The sequence below is a fragment of the Lichenostomus cassidix genome, chromosome 8 (assembly GCF_008360975.1).
Source record: "Lichenostomus cassidix isolate B80296 chromosome 8, HeHo_3.0, whole genome shotgun sequence".
In the NCBI taxonomy this organism is placed as follows: Eukaryota; Metazoa; Chordata; class Aves; order Passeriformes; family Meliphagidae; genus Lichenostomus; species Lichenostomus cassidix.
In genome coordinates this window covers 13,990,613-14,013,944 of record NC_139489.1, presented here as the reverse complement: position 1 = coordinate 14,013,944, position 23,332 = coordinate 13,990,613, and the positions used below count along the sequence as shown (strand labels likewise).

The window sequence follows — 23,332 nt, the reverse complement described above, 5'->3', positions numbered from 1 at the left end:
CTTTCATCGGCAGATTTCAGGTGGGATTTCAGCTGAATATGTGGTTAGAATTGCGAGGCGTTAATGGTAGAAGCTGCCTCACTTACCACACTGGCAGTGCACGATGTGCTGTTAGTTTTGAAAAATCTCCACATATCTAGGTCCTTATATAAAGCATCTCTTTGCTGTGATGTCCAGTTGCCTCCCAAAAATAAAATGGGCACAGAAAAAGCCTTCTCTCTCTGCTCAACAGGAGAAAGTTAATGTTGATTTTATATGATCCATGTTTGTTTATAAATGTGGTGTTACTGAGCAGAGGATTACATCAAAAAAGTGGATTTTGCATTTCACTTTGAAGACACAGATGTCCATAGTCAACATGATCACTTTTGGGTCAGGCTTCCAAATTTCACAGACTAAATGCCACATTTTTTTTCCCTGTCCTTGACAGTTTCATTGTTCCAGAGTCATGTAGCCAGTGCAGGTCATGATCTTGATAGAGAGATACAAAGAGAAAACTGTTATGTAGGGACCAATGTAGCAACTAGGAAAACAATAAATGGGATATTTTTGAAGGAAAGGTTGAGGGGAGAGAGAGAGAGAGAGGAGGTAGAATTATTTTTGCAAAGCAATCAAAAAACCCACATGCTGCAGTTTGCAATATGCAAATAGCATCATTAGGCACCAACGTTTTTATACAACTACTCAATATAACACTGTGCACGTAATGGAGATTGGTGTGCCCATGCAGGGTAGATGTGTTTACAGGTTTTTCTGATTTACCAGGAGCACCTTTCCTAAGAAGACAGGCTGAGACAACTGAGATTGTTCAGCCTGCAGAAGAGAAGGCTCCAGGGAGACCTCACTGTAGCCTTCCAGTACTGAAAGGGGGCTTATAAAGAAAGAGAGAGAGCAACTTCTTACACAGGCAAGACGGGGGGCAAGAAGGAATAGTTTTAAGCTAAAAAATGAGAGATTTAGATTAGATGTTTGGAAGAAATTTTTTACTGGATGGTGACTCCCTGGAAGAGGTCATGCAGAGCAGCTGTGGATGCCCCATCCTTGGAAATGTTTAAGGTTGGATGGGGCTTTGAGCAGGCATCCCTACCCATGGCAGAGGAGTTGGAAGTAGAGCATTTTTAAGGTCACTTCCAGGTCACTTTATATCAATTTACAGAATGTCTAACATGGATTGATATGGTTGTTGACTAGCAGTATCTTGATTTTATTTTTATTTTTTGTCTTTCTTTAAGAAAGATTTAACTTGATATGTGGGAGCAGGGAGGGGGGTTGGAATTCAAATTCAAATTGGCCCTATTGGAAAGAGTGATTCATTTCCTGTTGACTTTACTAACTAATCACATTAAAGTACCCTGTAGTGAAAAGCAAACCTTATATGTGAACAAGAGAATAGAGATAAAAATTGTGAGTCTTACATTCATATTTGCCAAATTCAACATAGGAAAATTACATCTTTTCTGCTGGTTGGTTAGATCTTGAATTGTGTTTTGCATATAAGAGTATTTTAGAATAATGATGTTACTGCTTTGTTACTTTTTTGTGTGTGTGTGTATATCTCTCTTTCTAATCAGGAGGTAACAGTATACACAGCAAAAGTCATCTGGTACCTCACACAGCTGTTACAATTCAACAGGTATTGATATATCCCCTTTGGTATTCAGAGTTGGGTTATAGTCTCATTTTATACACAGAGCAGTTCTACTGTTGGTTACAAAATGCTTCCCACATGACACTGTCTTATCATCTTCACTGTTTCTGGAGAGATTTTGAGAAATGAGTCATGGTGTGGTATGTCCTACTTAGGATACTTCAGATGTTGTTTTTTCCAAGGTGCTTCCCCAAGCCTTTGACTTTAAAGTCTTGAAAGAGGACTGCTCAGAAGTGGAAGTGCCTGAAACCATTAATTATCCTTAAAAATGTGTCTTTCTCCTGTGAAAAATAAATGAAAGAATACTTTTCCTTGTGTTATTAAAAAGCTGTTTTATCTTATTTGTAACTGAAAATAATAAGTAAGTATATCTTTCCCTTCCTGCTGTTAATGCATCTGTTAAAGTGAGCAGATAATTATACTTTAGGTCTATCTATCCATACTTTAAAACTATGATCATAATCATTAAATTATTATATTTTTTCTAGATGCACAGTAAAATTTCTTCCATCCCCATTTACTGTACTTATTACCATATGGTATTTCTTCCCTGATCCTGAAAGGAATAAGAATATGAGCATTTTGAGGCACTAGTCTATATGTATTTATAGGAGTAAGGAGTAGAACTGCCAAAATGCATGAAATTTTCTGTTACAGCTTTCAGAGAAATCAATGAGAGGTCTCTGCTTTCAGTGCTGATTTTGTCTTTGCAGTTATACTGTAAAAGGCATAACTGGTTCTCTTCATTTGATTTCACAAACACATTGCAAACAGAACTGAATTAGTGTGGTCAGCAACATCACTGGCAGGCATATGCACTATGTGAATTGACTTCTCCTAGCAGTTTATTAAGACACCATTCATTCCTTTCCAGTAACATGGTAGGCACATTTGTTTGTCTACCTAAAATTAAAGCAGTTGGATTTCCACAAAATATTAAGTTGCTATTAAATGTCAAAGGACAGAGAAATCTAAATATCAACATAACAGACAGAAGAGTAAGCATTGGTGCAGAACACCTGCAGCACATGGCAAACAGTAATTTACAGGTTATCAGAAGTCCTCAGGATTTTGGGGGAAAAAAAGACTTGTATCCATCAGTTTCAAGACAGCACAAGAAAAGGTGATTGAGACCTTTTACTGGTGTAACTAGGCATAGGTCCCTTTGAAGAAGACAAGATAATTTCATGTCTATTCTGTGATTAATTATAGCACGAGTTATTGCCCCCTGGATACAATAATGCTGTAGCTTTTCTGTGTATCTTTCATTGTTTTATAACTTCTTAACACTGACACTTAGGACAGGATATTAATAAACTTGATAGAAAAACCTATTGGAAACCTTTCACTTTCTTAGCTTGTTTTGTGATATATGAATCTGTTCATTTGTCTCTAGCACTAATCTCAGTGCTGAGGAATCTGGCAAAAAAACTGCTTGTCCTTTGCAGGCACACAAAGAAAACCACAAAGTTGTTGGCTCATGTGCATACATATATATATATATAAATATGTGTGTGTGTGTGTGTGTGTGTGTATGAACATCTATTCTGTTTCATGCAGATAAAAAAGCTAATTCCACTTTAACAAGCTTCTTGTAAATATAAAGCTTCGTAGTTGCATGTGCAAGTTATTGACCAAGTCAGCATCAAAAGTGCACAAAGCTTGTATAAATCAAGGCAAAAGATGCCTAGGTGATAAGAAAGGCTGTGAATTAATTCTCAGGCAGCTCGCACCTGGAAGGAATGGGAAATCCAAACCATGAAAAGCAAGAAATGCTACAGCCAAATGTCACTGTCTCTTACTGCTGAGCTCACGAGGGCTTTTCAGGCAATGTGAGGGAAGGACAGCCTGCCACACCTGCAGGGTGCTGCCAGCTGGTCAGCTGGCTCTGTAGAAAAGGGAAATGGAGACAGGATAAACACTAAAAGGCAACTCAAGTTACATTGCAAAGGGCTTGGGTCCTTTCAAAAATATTAACTTGCATCTATCAGCATTTTTAAGCTTTTTCTTTTTTAGGCAATCAAGAAACAGTTTTGATGGTCAATATGAAGGGAAGGAAAGAAGACAGCATATGCATTTTTCATCTTGTATCAGTGCAGCCCAGTTTAGCAGCCATGATTTACCAAAGACTTTATCCCACCCTTCACTCAGGAAGCCCCACGGAGTGCACCTACAGCACCTCACAGCACCTGGTTCTGGATTCATGAGACAATTGAACTGTAGCTGTGTGTGAATGTCATGAACCATTCCCCCTTCTACTGCTTGAGGTGATGCTTTCTTGCCAAGTTTATAAAATAGCACACTTTATTAAAAATGCTGTCTGATAGCAGTAATAGTTTTATTGTTGTTTTGCAGTCACAACAAGAACCATTTGCAAGGCACTTATCCTAGCTCTGTCTTCTCCTCTTAGCTGCAGTAGCATTTCTGGCATATTTCTGGGAAGTCTGACCATCAGGGATGCAAATGGTGCATTTCCATTACTTTCTGTAAGAGATATGTTTACTTCTGTAGTTTAGCATAAATTTCCACAGACTACTAATCTCATTTTTTCATCATGGTCATGCCTGTGGTACCTAACTCATGCTTTTTAAAAAAAGTTTCAACAAGTGACTTTTCTCCTGCAGAGAAAGAAGGGTAAAAGGCATGGTGAAGGTGGGGAGATAGGAGCACAGAAGCTAAACAGTCAGAATCCTGCAGCTCTTGCCTCAGTGATTTCTCAGCCAAGTAAATCCAGAAGTTGATCCTGGTTGTACACAATACTGCAATCTATTGTAACAAAACATGTGGGAAGATTACAAATGTGAGGAATGCCCTGTGCCTCTGTGTGTTGTTCAGGCTGCTTGGTGCCATGTGTCACAGCAACAATGCTGCCAAAGCTGACTTGCAAAGAATCACCCTTTGACAGCTTTGTCTCCCAACAACTGTGTTGCTGTCAGTTAATGGGAATTCCTGCTTCTGTGCAGGATGGAAAATGCCAGCTGAGGAAACACCCAGATCATTATCCCATAGCAGACAAAACAAATATTGTGTTTCCCCTGAACCAGCTATACATAGAATTTATCTGACCCTGGTAAGAGTCTGAGATAGCACAGGTTCAAGTCAGGCAAGGGAAAATGCTGCACCCCAAAAGGATTTCTCTTCAGGCTGGCAGATGCACTCTTGATTTATGCCATCCAGAAGAAGTTGGTCTCTTCTTCTAGAAGTAATCTGTTATGTAAAGAATAGATGGTGAACAAAACCTGTTCAGCATTTGGAAAATGTAAAAGCACTTAGAAACTTGTCCATGTAGTGGGGTGAAGTGACTTGTGGCCTCATGTCTTCAGCTCTTCTAAATGAGGAGCCCAGACTCTTAATTATTTAGTAAAAATACTGCTTCACTGAGTCACTGTGGTTTTTTACTTTACAGTAAAAGAGCAGAAAGAGAACACTTCTGACAACTATCTGGGTGAAAACCCTTTTGAGTCACTGTTTGTGTATCTAAGGCAAGATTAAAGTAATTTTTCTCTTTTATGGCTGTGAGTAAGACCTTATCATGTACCTCTTCTAAGAGAATGATCCATTGATCATAATGGGAGCTTTTCCAGCAGATCACCGTTAATAATGGCATTTTGCTGTGCAGTAGTTGCACAGTTTTCTATCAAGTTGAAGAAATCACTTAAACTTGTATCCCTTTTCAAAAGTAAAATTCAGTGTTATCCATCTTTCTGGTGCAGATTCCCTTTGTCATAGAGAGATGTGCTGGTGACTGAATGCTTCAGTTGCTGTCTTGTCCTGGTTTTTTACTCTCTGGAGTTTCAAGTAGCATTTCCTTAATAGTGTGAGAGATGTCCATTAAGGCTTTAGGGACTGCGGTGATTTACCAGCATTTGCAAGCAATGGGAATTGTTTTCCAACTTTGCAGCTGCCTATCACGCCTGAGCAATTGCCTGTGTGGTATGTGTTTGTATTCAGCAGTGATCCAAATTCTCCTTTGTCATGGTCACACAAACTATTCAACAGCAGTGGCCATCTCTGACCTTCAGTGACCCAAGTAAGGGTTGTGCATTTGCTACACAAATTGGGCACATTGGACTCATCATTACATAGCTGTTTTCACCAAAACAATACCATCCAGTGTAAAAACAATAACTGGACCATAGGACTGGAAGGGGTCTCTACTTATCCATCCTTCCCCATCTCTGGCTTTCTGCTCCTGGCAGATGTTTCTTTGTCTTAAAAACACCTGGTATAGAGGCTGCACATTTTTACCAGGCAATCTTTTTCTCTGCTCTTTATTGTTAGAAAGTTTTCTGCACTTTTCCTTGATAAAATTTAAGTCTGTTGCTTGCCTTCTACCTTGTGAAAATTACTCCCACCATCTTTGTGGTAATTTTTTACATAGCTGCAGGCTGTTCTCAAGTTGTGGCTGTGAAAAATAACAAAAATCATACTGATACGCTACTATTTTTTTTGTCAAATGGATAAAATTTCACTCTGGGTGTCAGTACTTTTCTGTCATAACTTTAAAACCATGTTTCCTGTTTCAGTATCTATTCCTTTCTCCTGAAAGTGAATGCACTGTTCACATATGCACCCTCAAGTACATTTTGCAAAGCAATTTTCTTCTTACTGTCACTGTCAGCAGATGACTCTGTGCAGTGTCAGTCACAAAACACCTGGATTTGCATCCTTCTCTGGATGAAGCATTTTCTCCTTTTCAAATACAGCTCTCTGTAATACTGCTTAAGCACTCTGCATTTCATATTCTATCAGGAGCATAGTTTTATTGTTCTGCATGACTTCCATAGTGTCCCACAGCTTTTTTCTTTGCTGGGGGGCAGCTTTGCTCTTTTATACTAGTCTCTCCAGCAGTACCTAGTTACAGGAAAATAATGGATATTGAACAAGGTAGAGAATATTTAAATACTATGTTGATGCCTGTAGCTGACCTATTTTGCATTGCTGCATATGATGAATTTTAACATCACTCCCATAAGACCATGTGAACACATTCTATTTTGTAACATTAATTTGTGAGTAAACTGATAGTTTGATAATCTTATTATAAATATGCACAATATTGCTCTGGGTGCATCTGTTCGTAAGTTGTTAATGATGCTTTTCTATTCACCATAAATAATAGAACAATAATCACAATTTAAAAACAGATTTTAATTTGTATTTAAATTGCACCATTTCACACACTTATGGGAGCACAGATGACTTATTTTACTGTAGTCACTAGTTCCAAAACCTTGTTTAAACAGCTAACGATGTGTATTTCCAACACACAATAGTGTGTGTAGCACACACTGTCTCACAGCACTGTCTCACAAAGAGATTCTCCATCCTTCAGCCTGGTCTCCCATAAAGGTATTGAGAAACTGTCAGAAGTGATACCTGACCAGCTCCCAGGGAGCAGCTGTGGCCACCTGAGCTGGGCTGGTGATAGTGCCTCCGGGGCAAGCCTCACTGTCCTAGTGAGCATGTCATGTGCACATGAGATCATAGCATAGCATCACCTCATATCCTGTAATTTCAGTGAGGTCTAAAAATTGTCATTGCTTACAAATTCATAAGGTGACAGTGGATGTCAAAAAGAGCTGTATTGACTATAACTTCCAATCCATTGGCTGAAGGAAAACTATTTCAATACCTTTTCTGATTGGAACCATGGCAAATTTTGAAATTAGTAGATAGTAGCACTTTTTCTTCTGGCTAAAAGTAATGGTAACTAAAAACCAAACTGTGCCAATGGCCATATCCCAAATCCATCATAATTTCCAAATAGGCCTTAACAATGGTGGATTATACCAGAGACATTATAATACTACTTGTAGTGGTTTTTCAAGAATTTGAAATGTCCAACAGGATAGCAACTCAATTACCTGTCCATTTGTTTAAGGAAAGTCATATTTGCACATTATTCAGTGAATGACCATTATTCAAATAACTGTGCCTATGCACATTAACTAAAAGCAGCCTTTACAGAATATTTGGAGAACGTGTGGAAAATGCAGATGAAAATCTAGTGAGCTGCCATTTTAGAAACACACTTTGGTATTTCCTTCGTGCTATTCATTAATCATATTCCCAAATGCTGAACATCTGCAGATATCTGTGACAGCACGACCAAGACAGCTGCCTGGGTTTTTTCTGTGTACTGAAGGGGGAACACAAAGATATGTGCTGGTGGGGTCCCCTCCATGACCAGAGGGACACTTGAAAAATCCTTGTCAGTAAAAGCAGAGCTGGAAGGAATCTTCATATTCCTCCTCTCTCCCTGTCTACTCTGGTGAGGACAGACCTTGGAGATAATGGGAGGCTTGGGAGCAGGGGTAGTGTGCCTGAGAACTGGTGCTGTGGATGCTGCCTATGGGCGAGGTCTGGCACAAAGCCTCATTTGCCTGAGACAGAAATGTGCTCTGGGAAGGGCTGGCCCTCCTCCAGGACAAGCTCCAGTCAGGGTAAAACCTGCGGGAAATGAACCTGGGAAAATGCTTGTTTCAGGGAAAATGTGGGAAATCCTCATTGTTTCAGTCGCTGAGGCACAGGTGGGGCAGAACACCGGAGTCCCTCCTGCCCCACAGGTGGAACCCTACAGGCGGAAACCTTCAGAGTGTAAAGGCATGGGAGCAGATGGACACGCTCTGCCGGTGAGCGCCCTGTAGAAAGCCATGGCAAGAGATTAGGCTGGGCGTATTTCCTTAGGATTTGTATTTGGAACTGCCCTTGTCATGGGATATTCTTCCTTTGTTCACCCAGATGAACCGCCCGGCCTCAAGCTCCGCCGCCAGGGATGGAGTAGGCAGCGGCAAAGGGCTCGCAGGTGGCCAAGTCAATGCTCCCTCAAGCAGGAGGGTTATCGATCTTCCCCCTGCCCAGCCCAGCTGGAATGGATGTATGGCTGTGACTGGGCGCGGGGCTCAGAACGCTGTCAGCGCGGCTGTGTCTCTGCCCACAACTCCAGGCACTGGGCTGCAGAGCCCCGCCGCCCCTCAGGCCCGCCGGGGCACGGGGCCGCCAGAGCACAGGTAAGCGGCGCCGCGCGGGGGGCGGCCAATGGCGCGGCCCGGCCGCCGCCGCCAGCCAATAGGGAGGCGCGCGGCGACGGCCCCATGGAAATGTGCCTGGTGGGGAGCCAATGGGGCGCGGCCGGGCCGCGGGCGGCGCTTTCTCCGCTGCCAGCGCCGGCGGCGGCCGCGCGTCCCTCGCGTCCCTCCGCCGTCCGCGCCGCGCAGCATGGCCGGGCTGGGCGGCGGCCCCGCCGCCTTCGGGCGCTGCACGCACGCCGTGGTGCGGGCGCTGCCCGAGTCGTTGTGCCGGCAGGCGCTGCGCAGCGCGGCGGGCCCCGAGGTAGACTTCGCCCGCGCGGAGAGGGAGCATCAGCTCTACGTGGGTGTGCTGAGGGGCAAGCTGGGGCTGCAGGTGCTGGAGCTGCCGGCCGACGAGAGCCTCCCCGACTGTGTCTTCGTGGAGGATGTGGCCGTGGTCTGCGAGGAAACGGCGCTGCTGACCCGGCCGGGCGCGCCCAGCCGCAGGAAGGAGGTGAGGTGCGGCGCGGAGCGGGGCGGGCCGGGCAGCGATGCCCGCGCAGGTGAGCTCGGGGTGGCCCCGCCGTCGGGCGTGTCCCCGAGCCCGCCCAGGGCCCCGGCGGGAGCGGCGGAGCGGGGCGGCGGGGATCGCGCTCGGAGCTGCAGCCCTGCTCGGCGGGACCGGCTCCGTGCGGCGGCAGCAGCCCGGCATCCCGCCGCCGGCAGCCGAGCCCGCTGTGCGGCGGAGCCCCGCTGTGCTGGGGGAACTGGAGAGCGGTGCTGTGCTCCTGGAGACAAGTGGATGGGCAGTGTAAACTATGACTCATCCATTCTGGGGCGTGCGGGCTCTCGCTCCCTGTCAGCTTGCCCAGCGGTCCGGCGGGATGGATCGCTGGCTGGTTGTGCGGCTCCGTGTTCACAGTGCAGCCCTGCTCAGTCCACAAACACCATTTTCAGTACATGTTCGACCCGAGCTCACCCCCAGGCAGTGCATCACTGGTACCTGCGATAATTGTATCTACTGGCCTGTGCACAAGAGCTGCTCTGTGTTTTGGTGTACTCGGTGTCAGCCTTAATGCCCTTGAACCTGATGCCACTTCCCCTGTGCAACCACCGCAGGCATCCTGCATGCCGGGGGGACGCGGACCATCTCACTGGAGAGAGGTGTAAAGGATGCACACCCACAGGAGCCCTACTTTAGATTTTCTTAGGACTTTTTAACTGTCTTCAGCCCATTCATAAACTAGTTCATCAGGCAGTGCATGCATTGAAGTGCCACCCAGTTATCTCCTTGTCAATGAGCAGCGACAGCCTGCCTTCCTGCAAATATCTTTTAACATAACCCTCCTCATGTTTCTTTCAGTTCCCGTCTTTGGTACCTTAGTGCATCTTGAGGTCTGTAGGCATGTCCTGTTGTACCTGTGGGTCAGGCCACTTGCTCTAGTACAGCAGTACCTCCTCTTGCCCATTGAGAGCAAAGGCTGAGTTGCTCCACTTGGTTTTGGTGTTTTTTACATAGTGCCTTTCTCTTGCCAATTGCAGTTTACTTGAATTCTGCCTAATGTAACATTTGAGATACTGGCTACATCTTGTACACATATATTTCTTGTGCGTAACCATGTGTATTTACTCTTTGTAACACATCTGAATGCTCTTAAAGGTGACAGCACCCAGAGTAAAGTGTTCACCACATACTACTCTCAGAAGCAGCTGTTTCTCAGCCAGAATCACAGCGAGTTTTCACTATTCTTTCCCATGACACACTGGTATGTAGCTATGTGATTCCTGCTGCCATTTGTACCATTTCCCTTTCAGGAGAATGGATTTACTTCTTTCCATGAGGGTCTTGTCCAGGCAGAGTAATGAACCAAGAAGAGAGAAAGAGCTTTCAGGCATAGTTTGAACATTATTAGTGTTCTTGAGTGATGGAGCTGTCCTTCCCTTGAGATTTCTGTGAAGTAAAAAAGGAAAAATAATTGAACAAATACCCTTTTAAAGCTATAACAATGCATGACACTCCAGTGTAGTGCTTGTCTGAACATTTAACTCTTATTTACAATAATTCTTCCTCCTGGTAACATTGTTACAGCAGTGTCTTATGGAAAGGGGGAGAAGGTGCTCATTTTTGCAGGATGCTACTTGCCTGTTTCTGGTCCCTCTCACCTCCAAGGCATCCTCCCCTTCCTGCCCTGGTGACTGTTAGTTGTGTTTTAGCTGGTATGTCTGCATTGAGTAGTTAGTGACCAGGATGTCAAATTGAAAACAGTGAAATGGCAAAGGCTTTAGAAAGCAGGAATGGATACCTGCTTACCCAGAGCTCTGCATGCCGTGGCGGAGGGATTGGTGTGTGCCTTGGACATCTTGGCAAACATCTACGATAATGTCACTTTCATAGAGCCCCTCAGAAAGAGCTGCTTCTTGTAGCTGCTTGAGAGGGTGTTTCCTATTGTACCCAAAGCTTTTCTGCTCTTATTTTCTCCAGCTCTGGTTCTGAAGGTACCAGCCACAGGTGCTCAGGAAGTCCAGGCACTGAGATACATGGCCAGGCGGTGCTGAGGGAGCCCAGCACCTGGGCACTCCTAAACCTCCTGCTAATCCCAGTGAGTGTCTGTTAGCAGCCTCCCAAGATATTTTTCTGGGGTTTATGTTCAGTCTCTGAATTCCCTATTTAGATAGTTGCTGGAGTCTGGTGGCAAGTGATGTTGCTGCAGGGCCTGCCTGTCTGCAGGGCTTACCATCTGCCCTGTCAGATGCCTTTATCAGTAACCTGGAGGAGATTGTGGCATCTTTATTGAGCTCTGAATGGTCCCAAACTGGGGCAAGGGTGAGAAGCTACACCATTGAGGTCTAGGCTGTGCAGAGGGACCTCACCTGGCTGAAGAAGCAGGGAGAGACCTCACGGTTGAGCAGGGACAAATGCAAAGTGCTGCCCCAGGAAAGTGAGGATCCTACCTCAGCTGGCTTGGTCAGCCTGTTACGAAAGCGAGCCAAGGCTGTTGTAGTGCACTGTCACTTGTACTGGGTGACAGGGAAAGAGGGTGGATGCAGTCTACGTAAGCACCAGTTTCTCAAACTGCAATCTCTTATTCTTTTTATGTAACATAAGTGCAAACCCATGAATATTTTAGCAGTATAGTTGGCGTATGCTTGGCTTAACCCAGTAAAGCCCAACTCCTGATCATGCAGTCCTGACCTGAGCCTCTCTATACGGTGAGACTGAGCTGGGCTTGTCTCACTGGTCTCTTAACTGTTAGATGTATTTTTGTACAGAGCAGGCAAGAGCAGTGGAGGAAGGAAAGGATGAGGGAAACATGGTCATAGGGTACCATTTCTGCAAATACTTAATAGAGGGAGGGTTTGTGTCCAGGAAATCTGCTAGAGAGGCTTGTGGTAGGTTGGGCTCTGAAGCCTGATCAGACCAGTGAAAATTGAAGAGCACAGGGGTTGCTGAGGTGCATCCCAAAGACAACAGCCTGGTTGCATACAGAGGTGGAGCAGTTCTGATAAACAGTCTGCCAGATGCATGAACTGAGCAGGACTGTCTTCATCTCCTCGGTTTCAGGCTACTGAAAACCTGTAATTCAGTACTGAAGAAGGATACAGCACTTTTTTTTCACTGGCTAGACTCCTTATTAAGAAGGCTTGTCACCAATTAGAGTAACACTATGTGGTAGACAAATTTCTGTAGTAGTTTGTAATAGCATTGATTGAGCTTTCAGGCTTTATAGATATTATTGCTTATCCCTCCAGCAACATTGGATTCTTTACTGATTGTCTGTCTGGAACAAAACAAAAAAAAATCTAGGGTTATGTCTGTTCTTGCTCCAAGTTATTGTAAGGAGAAAAAAAGAATTGAATTAAATTTGGTCATGTTCAGGCAGCACTGGGAAAGAGCCCAGTATTTTTTTAGTAAAGTAGAAAAATTAGTCATGCATTTAATGATTTGTTTGCAAGTCAGACTTATTTCAAGGCATTATGTTTCTGTGTTATCAGCTTCTGAACTTATTTTAAAATTCATTGTTTCTCTAGAGTTTTGAATTTGGCAGAAAGGTAAAGGCTTTTGAAACAAGCCAAAGGTAGATTGCTAATATGTCTAAGCTGGTGTTTTGTTAACTGTGTGCAGTCATCAGTGCACTTGATGCTTAAGTTGAGTAAGTCCAGTGGAAATACTGTGATCACTGATCAGATTGCCAGTTCCAGCACCTTTTGTTCCAGCAGTATGTTCTCAATTGTTTATTCCTCTAGTATAAACTCTCAACGTCACCTTCTGAATACATCAGGGTTAGTTGCTGTGAAGAGCCCTCATCAGCACATTGCTCTTGCTGCCTAAGTTGTCTTAATGTGCTTGGGATAGCACAAAACAGCATTTCCACCATTTCTGTGCTTATGCAGACAGATGGAAACCCAAAAGCTCAGCAAAATGCATCCACAGTGACCTGGCCCCTTCTCAGCTGCCACATGGGGAGTGGAGAATTAGCTGGTGGTGGGAAAATTACAGAAGCTGCTGCAGAAGAGCTCAGTGTGTTTCCTTCCTTGGTTAAGAAGAAACTTCTACCCAAGACTGTTGTAACTCCCTACTCCCCCAAGACACACTGAGAACACTTTTGACTGCTTTCATGTGGTGTAGGATAGCTGGTCCTTCAGCAGTGAGGGACAGGATGAGCAGCAAACAAGTATGTTTGTCAAATCCCATCCTCTCAACAAAAACTGGAGAAACCACCTTATTGCTTTTTCAACATCTCTGGGTACCTCTTCCCAAATCTATTTGCTGTGTGTCAGGATTTTGTCCACAGTAATGCTTCTGCAGAGCTTCCAGCTGTGCTGGGCCAGGTAACCTGCTTCTCAGTGCTGAGTACCCTCAGCTGCCACCCTTTCCCACCCTGTACAACTTCTGCAAGGCTCTGTATGAACCACAGCCTGCACCCTACACTGGCTTGCTAGCCCATCTGCAGCTTACTGCTTGCAGGGATAATTCTCAGGCCAGTTGGTGGAGGTTTCTAAAAAAAAACTTTACTAGGTTGTTTATGTATTGTATACACTGAGGTAATACTTCATAGCTGCTGCTAAATGCAAGACATTTTCTCCATTCTCTCCGTAGATATAGATGGTCCTGCAGGTTAATGATGTCTGTTCCAAAGTAATAGAAAAGCTACACTCAGGGAAAAGAGATTTAAGGCTCTACTGGCTCCTGAACTTAATTAGGTTATGGAGGTTTTATTTTATAGAATATACCAGTACAAGTGAGCCTGCGTTCAGAATCATAAAATCCTCTAGGTTTGAAAAGACCTTAAGATTGTAGAGTCCAACTGTTAAGCCAGCACTGCTGAGTCCACCACTAAACCATCTCCCTAAGTGCCCCATCTATGTGCCCTTCAAATACTTCCTGGGATGGTTATTCAGCTACTTCCCTGGGCAGCCCAAAGCTTGACAACCCTTTCAGTGAAAAAATTGTCCCTAATATCCAATCTAAACCTCCCCTGGTGCAAGCTGAGGGCCTTTCCCCTATTCATATTGCTTGTGACCTGTAAAAAGAGACCGATGCCCACCTCACTACAGCCCTGTTTCAGGTATTTGTAGAGAGTGATGAGGTCCCCTCTGAGTCTCCTTTCCTCCAGGCTGAACCCTCCCAGCTCCCTCAGGTGCTCCTCATAGGACATATGCTCCAGACCCTTCCCCAGCTCCGGTGTCCTCTGGTCTCCCTCTGGCACCTTAATGTCTTTCTTGTCATGAGGGGCCCAGAGCTGGGCACTGCTGTTGTGTAAACCTACCCATTATCAAAACCCAAAATTTCTGCTGGTGACACCAGGCTCGGAGCCAGGTATTGATCTGCTGGCTCTCCCATTTCTTCACTCATCACTCTCTGCTGTTACAAAGATAGAAGGGGGTACTACTTCTCCTGATCCCTTAACCAGTTGTCCCAAGGCTCTGAAGTCTGTTGGTTGCCCCAGACTTCTTGTTGGGACTTCATTGGTGCACACCTGAAAAATCAATGATGGAAAATAATCTTAGTGAGGAGGTGGCTTTCTGCTGGGTGGGTACCATTACTCCCTGGTTGAGCTGGCACTGGCAGGGATCTATCGCCTTTCCGTGGAGGATTAGCACTTGTTGGTCACTAGAGGAGCAAGAGACTAAATGTTTTATTACCATTTTAAATAATTCATGCCTCTTTAAGCTGTCAATCAAGTTTTTTTTGTGATGGTCTTTTACATTTTCACTGACCCCTTTGCATGTCCTTATTGTGTTTTATTCATGCTGACCCAGACCAGCTTTGGTCTTTTGCCTAGAAAACTTATGATAGAAAGCACAGAGGTTACCACAGTGTAATTGCTTAGTACCTAAAACAGCAGGTGAGTAAACATGGGCAAACACTTTACAAGAAGACTGACAAAAATTAGATCTGGCACTATATACCTTTCCACCCTCTGTTAGATTGGGTTTTTTAATACCTTTCCCATTCTATACTGAGCCATATATGTACTCCTTTAGCCTATCTTTTTCATCATGTTCTCAGTCTAACCTCACAATTTGAGGGAAAGTGTGCAGGAGATTGTCAGCATTTTATTTTCTGTCATACTGAAAACAAGTTGAGAAGTACCAGCCAGGCTGTGGATAAGATGTATACCTGAGTTTTAATGTGGGATTTGGTTGGTCTTTGAGCCTATATTTGGCAAACCCGAATGTAATGATATTCTACAAAGTTGGTGCCTCTTGGGGACTTTCTCCAGGATGATGGGTGATGCCCATCATGGGTTACAGAAGGCAACAAAGTAACTCTTACCAGAATCTGTTTCAGTGTTTTATTATATCACCAGCTTTAGTTTCAATGGCTTTTGTATTAGTATATAAATTAACTGAAAAGCATGAAGTAGAGAAGTTTCTTAAACAGTACTGAGAGGCTTAAAAAACCCCAATCCTTCAGGCAGCATCAGCTAGACCTTTATCAGGAGCCTATGTAATTATCAATATACATAAGAAGGGATGTTTTAGACTCCTAAAGTAGCCTATTTCAAAAGACATCTGCTTCACAGTTTAAGTAATGCCTTTTGGTTTGGGTAGGTGGTTGTTTGGTCTTAAAGTTCATTGCTGATGTAGGTCTGACCCTACATTAATAAGGCTGACACTTTGGGTGAACTAGCTATGCCAAGGACTGTATTTTTTCATTTTCAATTTTGTTTCTGTGATCCCACATTTAATGAAAATGTTAGGAAGTAGCTTCTACTCAGATCAATATAAGTGGACTGTATTCATTATAATTGGTTTCTATCTATAGAACTGTAAAAGAATCTTTAAGGACAGTCTAGGAGCAGATTGGGTTTCATGCTATTCTAGTAGAAGCCATATTTAGCCCTTGTTATTGAACTGTGATGTCAGGATTCTCAGGAATATCCCCATTGCTGACCAGAAGATTAAAAAAAGGCAGAATCCAAATTAAATGCCTGTTTTTTAATCTCTTGTGGGCACTTGATTATTATTGTACAAGCTTGATGTCAGCTTCTGTACTTTGTTAATCACTGTCCCTTTGGCTGTGATAAATAACCTGTGGTGAGCTTATGGTTCAGCACAAATGCTAAGTGGTTAAAGGTTCCAAATAAGCATTTTCTCCAAGTGAAAAGATCCTTTGCTGCTGCACTAACTTATGCATATGGCTTGGAGCTACCCTGTTCCTTCCCCAGGAAATTTCTGCCTGGACTTTCAAATTGAACCTAAATAGTTGTTGTTTTGTGGGGTTTTGTTTGTTTATTTTGGAGGGTTTTTTGTAACTGCCTTATTTAAGAGCATTACACAAACTAGTTTACCACAGTCACTTCTGGAATTTTGGTTTTGAGATTCAAAGGTGGGTTCATAACATCCCCAGTGCAGTCTGCCTGACCATTTTTTTAAATCCTGTGCTCCATACAAGCCTGCAACTCCCTACACACTCTGCAAAGACAGGATTGATCTGTAGATTGCAGTGCTGTCTTGCTCATCATGAGATCTGGCAGCATCTCCAGAGAGTGGTGGAGCAGTGCATGTGATGCAGAAGAACTCCTGGATGCTCTGCTTCTGCTTGTTGGTTTCCAAAATGCGCTGGTGTGGAGAGCAAAGTCCGCAGTGAGGTTTTCAATGCTGTACCAATGGCACAGGCTGTAGCAGCTCCCAGCACTGTGCCAGGACACACACATGCACAGAAGCAAATATCTTCATTTTTACCTCCTCTACCTCCCACTTGCTTCTCCGTGGAAACTCGCCTCCAGTTCCATGTCTTCACCTGAGCCCCAGTCAGTAAGTAAAACTTCTGATGTGGAACCATAAATGTGGCAGAGGCAAGAACTTCTGGTTTGTTACGATTTCTCCCCAAAGCACATTGGATCACCAAGGCCAGTTGAGCGCTTAAACTTGTCTCCAATTGTCCCTCTTGGTGAGGTGGCCAGGGCATGCAACTCTTCAGCAAGCATGGCTGATCTTAGCATTGGCATTTTTTATTAAAATTAACACATGCAGACTTTAATTTCTACCACTATTCCTGGTTATTCCAAAGTGATTCTGGAACAGGTACTTTGCCTCTGCTGCAGGCTCAGCATGCCTCTGCTGAGGATGCTATGGGAAGTGACTATATAGCAAGTTTTAACTTGCCATAATCCATTTATGCTGAATATTCTGTGAGCTTAGCAGCTCAGTCTGGGAAAGCAGTGTCTATGCTTGTGTTGCTTAGTTTTCAGGGGATTTCTTGTCTTTGTCAAAAGTCTCCTGGTAAAAAGTGCTGGATCAAAAATGGAGGCCTAGTTACTAAATGTCTGACCTAATAAAAAACAGCCTTCATTACCCATAAGTTACCCCAGTACATAAAGACATCTGTGTAGAAGCCATTTGCTTATGGCAGGCTTGCCAATCAGAAGTTGTGACTGCAGAGAATATGTTCCTACCAAGAAAGAAATTACTGTCAGTTATTACTGATCATTCATCACTTCAAAAAACAAACCATTCTGCTTTTTTTGGTATTTATTATAGCATATCTCTAATTAAGTTTATGGGTGTAAGAGAGTGTAAGACACTCTTGGTGTCAGATCTGGTCAGTTACAGTTATAGTGTGAAGATAAATGATGTACCCACAGTATCAGGTGACAATATCTTTTATTGCTACCTCTTTTGTAGCAGTATTAGGAATTCTTCTCTCAGAAAAAGACTAAGTGAAATGTTTTATGGCTGAGAGGTACCTGAGTCAGGTCTTGCATTTGTCCAAGGCCAGTGATCACCTACACCACACTGTAATGTGCCATTTTTCTGTCACTTGGAGTCAATATTAAAACCAAACAAGTATATAAAAATCAGCTCATGCAAGACTCACAGAACTCATTTTCATGTCCGTTGAGATTCAGTATTTGGCATCATCTTTAAAAAATAATTCTGATAATTTGTTTCTGGAGAGTTCACTGTGTATGTTAATAGTAAAGGATCTGGCTATCCACGCCTATCTCCGGATGCCAACTGAAGTTCTCTGGCAAGATGAAATCATCTGTCTCAGCTTAGTCCCAGCTGGCCACTGAAGCAAAACAAAACTGCTACATAATTGGACACTGCTGACAGTGTTGTGATTGATTTTGCATTTCTCTTTGCTTTTTCTAAAGCTTAATGTAAAAGCTGTCAGGAAGCTGAATCCTGTGTCTCAGAAAGGGTGGTTTTGCAGGATAAGAATCCTGCTTGTGTGTATGTCTCTGCGTTTCAGTCCCCCTCTACATGGGGGCATGTCAACCCTTGTCAGCACTTCATGCATCATTTTGGATGCCACATCTTCACTGATGCTGGTAAGTCCAATTGTGAAAATCTAGTCAATGTGAAATGGAGCTTCTGTACTGCCATACAGAAATCTCTTATTTTTATGACCCTTAAAGCAAATGTTTCTGTTAAACTTCATCTTATTCTGGAATATGATCTTACTGTCACACAATAAACCTACCAGCTTGTCTTGACCACAGAGCTCTGCCTTAGGACAGTCCCTTCTAGTTGAGTACTGTATACCTCTAGTACTGCTTAAAGGCTATTTTTTTTACTTGGCTCAAACTGATTATTCATCTGGACCTGAAATGCTGTGTGGGATTCTGGTTGCCCATTTTGGTAATGCAGAATAAGCAGAAAAGGTGTGGATGGATGAGAAGACCTTGCTGCAATGTAGGACTGTTCCTGGATGAAGTGACACTAATTAGATAAATGCCTTCAACTCAAAGTTATTTTAGGTAGGGGAGGGGAGAAATAGAGTTCTACATTATCTCAAATGGTACAGAGCAAGTGAACTGGGAACGAAAGTATGAAACTTAGTGACATCCAGAGAAATACCTGGGCAGCAGATTCCAGCAGAAGGAAATATTTTGTCATGCAGTGCACAACTGAACTGTCAGAGTTCATTGCCAGGATGTTGCAGGGTTGGGGGTGGAGCAAAAGTACAGCTAGATGTCAACTATGAAAGAGAGATCCATCAATAGCTGGTTTAACTTTTTGATCCAGATTCAATAGCTGGCTTTGGAAATATGTGCACTGCCTCTTACAATAAGCTGGGGAAAATATACTGGAGACAGCAGCACTCTGTATTTGTCCTCTTTGTTATTCTTTCCTTAAGCTGCCAGTACCGCTGTTGGAGTCAGGCTGCTGGGATATACAGGTCTCTGTGACCCACTTAAGCTGTTCATGTATTATGAATAAGCTGTAATACTGATAGCTGTTTAGCAGACTCATAATGAGTCACTTGCTGTGATCCTGAAGGTCATGAGTTGTTCCAAGGACTGACTGTTTGGGAGGCAGATGCCCTGTCTCAACCTTGCACAGATCTTGCCAGTGTTTTCTTCCCACCTGGCAAGGGAAGACTTCTGTTCAGGCTTAATCAGGGTGTCCAATGGCATAAGATGGGCATCACTAGCACCAGCAATGGGTGCTCTGAGGTCAGATGTTGATTTATTTTTTCTTCCCTGCCTCAGGATATCCATCCTAGAACAGACAGGAGAAAATGGAACGATTCCACCATGAAGACAGTCAGAGATATTTTATGTCAACAGTATAAAAGAATTCTGCAGCCCCTCCAGCCCTTAGCAAGTCAGATTAACCCTAAGAAACAGTGCACACTTTGTAAAGCAGTGATTTCTCATTGGGAAATGTTGTTTCTAGCTTTTCCAGATCAGCTGTGAAAACATACTGCCATCCAAGCTTCACAAAATGATTCTTAGAAAGGCCTAGTACTGAATGCTTGGCAAATAGAGGTTTATATATTGAGAGTCAGGCTTAAAGGCTTAATGTTATGGAAGAGAGTGTCCTAGAAGAGCCTTTGCAGAAAGGTGCCAGGGGAGAACAGTCTCCTGTGGACTTTGGGGTCTGTTTTGTTGAGGGACAGCTGATGGCAGCTGATAGTCTGCCAATTTGTGCTGTGGAAATGATCGACAGATTTGTCCTGAATAGCATGGTACAGATTAAATGAGCCTGAAAACACTGGTATTGGTAATAGGAAAAAGGTACTCATTTTCTGAGTGCAAGAAGCTATTTGGAAAAGATACCACTCTTTTCTGACCTTATGCTTTGGCTTCACAGACAACCAAATCACTAAAAATTTGCAGACTAGAACTGCTTGTCTTTTTATGCCTGCAAACGGCAGCAGCTGAGCCATTTCTAGGTGGGTTTGATGAATGGCAGGCTGCCAGGAGTGGCATCCATCTTGTATCTGAGATAATGCCATGAGCAGCCTGAAAGCCATTTCTGACAGGAGAGCATCAAACCAGCTGTACATTGTGCAGGGCTGAGTGTAGAGATTTTGCAGGAGCAGGGCTAGAGCTGGTGAGGCCAGGGTTGGATGGTGAGCACTTTTCTTTGTTTCCAAAGTCTTCGCTGACATCAGCCTGCTTTGTGGAAGCCTGGTGTCGATTGATGGAATCAGTGATGCCCTGATTAAACTGGGGTTGTGAGAACCTTAGTCCTGTAGGTGTTACAGGGCAGGGAAGATGGGCCCTTGAGTTGCATCTCTGCTTTGGTGCCTGTCACTTGTCTGCAGTAACCCTCCCAATGGTTTTGCCTGACCCAGTAGCTGGAGCTGTGGCTCTCCTGCAGCCCCTATTGCTGTGGCTGTCCTGGCCATTCAGGTTGACTGGGGAGCAGCTAAAGTAAGTGCAGGGGAAGGTGAAATGAAGAAAGGTGACTGCTATCCAGGCTCTGAACTAAGGCAGTGGGGTTTGTGCTACTGGTGGGAAAATACTCCCATGACTGTCCCCTCTGCTAGCTGCAAGTGTGTGCTGTTCCTCCTGGGGCTTACTGTTTCATGTCCTGACTTTGATATTTCCTGAGCATGACTTTATCCTTCTCATTTCTCCATCCTTAGAGGAACTTTGGCACAGATGTCAGCAGCCACCAGAAACTGCCAAAAGCTTTTGTGCAGTAAAAATGTGCTCTGTCCACACTTCATCTTGAGGACTAAAGGCACTGCTTATAATTCTGCACCAGGCTTCTCTGAATTTAACCTAGTTTCCACTTTGCTTAGTTTCCTGACCCTCTCTACAAGACTGCTACACATAAATCAGAAGCCTAATGGGAGCTTCTAAAGGTCTGCCAGCCTCCTAAGGTGCAACAGTAGTCCAAAAATTTCTTAAGAGATGGGTTTGCATTTCTCTGGATGGAATGTAAACCAAGGCCTGCTAGTAAAACAGTGTCTAAGGTCTTATTCAGATTTATATTAACCCTGAAATCATGTCTAAAAATAGTGCCTTGTTTTGGATTCTTGAAAGCAGATTCACTGCACACCTACATCTGCTGTAAAGTGCTATGCTGGTAACAAACTGGACTTCTTGGGAGTTGTATGAAAAGTACTGAAAACTCATTTTAATTTCTTTAGTCCTGCAAAATGCACGTGGATGGTCATGTTAAATCTGATAATACTGGGAAAGGACTGCAGCTGTGTTACTAGCAGGAGGCATAGGGTATGGGAAGCATCCTAGATAAGTGTCTGTCAGAGACGTGCAAGCATTGATTGCCTGATCTGGAATAGAAGAGAGTGTGGGGGAGCTGGATATAGATTTAGCAAATGCTTTCAGACCAGGAATGAGTGAAAGAATAAAAACAGGCAATTGGTGTGTATTCTATATGTTATGTTAGGTTTCAAGAGAAGGGACTTTGTCTTTTAACGGTAAAGCTTGTGCTTATGACGCAAGTGTGTAAGTAGATGGGGCTCAATCCTGTAAGGTGCCAGTGCTTAATGTAGAGCTTGTAATCAGTCTTATTAGTTTAAAGCACTTAAACTCCTTCCTCCCTTGTGTCTGCTTACTTGCCATCTCTCTGAGCTGGTCTCATGGTCATGTTTTTCACTAGTGGAAAGTCTGAGGTAATGTAACATTTAAGATATGGCTGTAGCTTTAATGTGTTTCTTAGCCTTTAGTATTGACTGGGCGATTTTGGACTGCCTGTGGTGCCTGTGAAAGTGTGTGGTTAATAGCACAATAGAATTCACATCTTCAGTTATATTAAATAAACATGTATCAATATTAAATATATCCTGCAATGGGGTTTAAGAACAAGCTAAATCCATGTGGAGAGTGGATCTTTAAAGAACACCTAATCTTTGCCCCTTGCTTTCTGCATGCTCTCCAGGGCTGGGAAAGCTGTCACTTCATTGCTGATCCATAAAGCATCTGACATGTCTCCTGTGTGTGTTGACTGCTCTAGTAACGAGATTTTCTGTAGGTTTGCCCTTTTATAGCTAGGAGAAAATGAATGCACTCATTTAGCTTTTTGGGAAGGTACTCCAGAGGAGCTGAGGATAACAAGATGACTGCTGTCAACATCAGGTTTCCTTGTCTTGCATACCCTGTCTGGTGCAAGGCTGTAACAAACACAGGCAGAAGTGATAACTCCTGTCGATGAGATCATTAACACAATGTTTTTAAAGTGTTTTAACATGCCTGAATAAAGGCTCACACCGTGGTACGTGTCCTCTGACCCATAGCCAGACCCTAAATGGCAAGTACAGGCTCTTTCCTCCTGAGCCCTATGCAGGATTTAGGAGCCCAAACCAGCTATAGGTTGTCATCTTGGGAAGCTTGGGTTTCTGTTTCTAAACTCATGCTAAAAATGTGAGCTTCTGATATGCTAGGAGTGGCATTTTAATTTTTCACAAAAAGTGCTCTTGCCCCCACTTCCCCTGCTTTTGCTGCTGTAAGAAAGCTAAGCATGAGGCAGAGGAGCATGCAATCACATGCTGGAGGTAAGAAAGGTACTTGAAAGTATCTTGACTGCTGCTTGTATCTGCGCAGTCTGTAGGAACCTGCATTTTCAGTGAAAAACTAGAATATCTGAGGGTCACCCCTCTTGAAAGTAGCCAGGACCTTCCACAGTGTCCATTGTGGTCCTTACCTCATGCCCCCAGCGTGGGCACACATCCAGACTCTATCTACTATGAGGTGAGACCTGGGATGAGAAGAAGGGATTTGTTTGAGTGCATCTGTATGTGACCCAAATTCTGAATTTTCACCAAGGCTTTTTCCCAAGCTCATCTGTCAGCAGGAATTATATTGGTCCAGCAGTGATGCCTTGAAAAATGCTCTCTGAAGTACAGGTGTGAGCTGCAGCAGCCTACAAGTGTCTGAAGTATTTAGTGTGAGACATTAGTCACCCTGAGGAATGGCCTTGTCCAGCTGTAGTGCAGGCTTTAATGGTACTTCAGTAGAAG

At 43.6% G+C, this 23,332-nt stretch overlaps 1 protein-coding gene across 1 annotated transcript in view; it reads left to right on the top strand.

Annotated features, from left to right (window-relative positions):
- Positions 1-8,825: 8,825 nt before the first annotated feature.
- Positions 8,826-23,332, top strand: part of DDAH1 (dimethylarginine dimethylaminohydrolase 1) — a 58,510-nt gene continuing 44,003 nt past the window's right edge. The window contains exon 1 of the mRNA XM_085067987.1: positions 8,826-9,175. Within this exon, the coding sequence (XP_084924113.1) occupies positions 8,870-9,175 (306 nt within the window). The 5' untranslated portion in view covers positions 8,826-8,869. The remainder of the gene's footprint in view (positions 9,176-23,332) is intronic.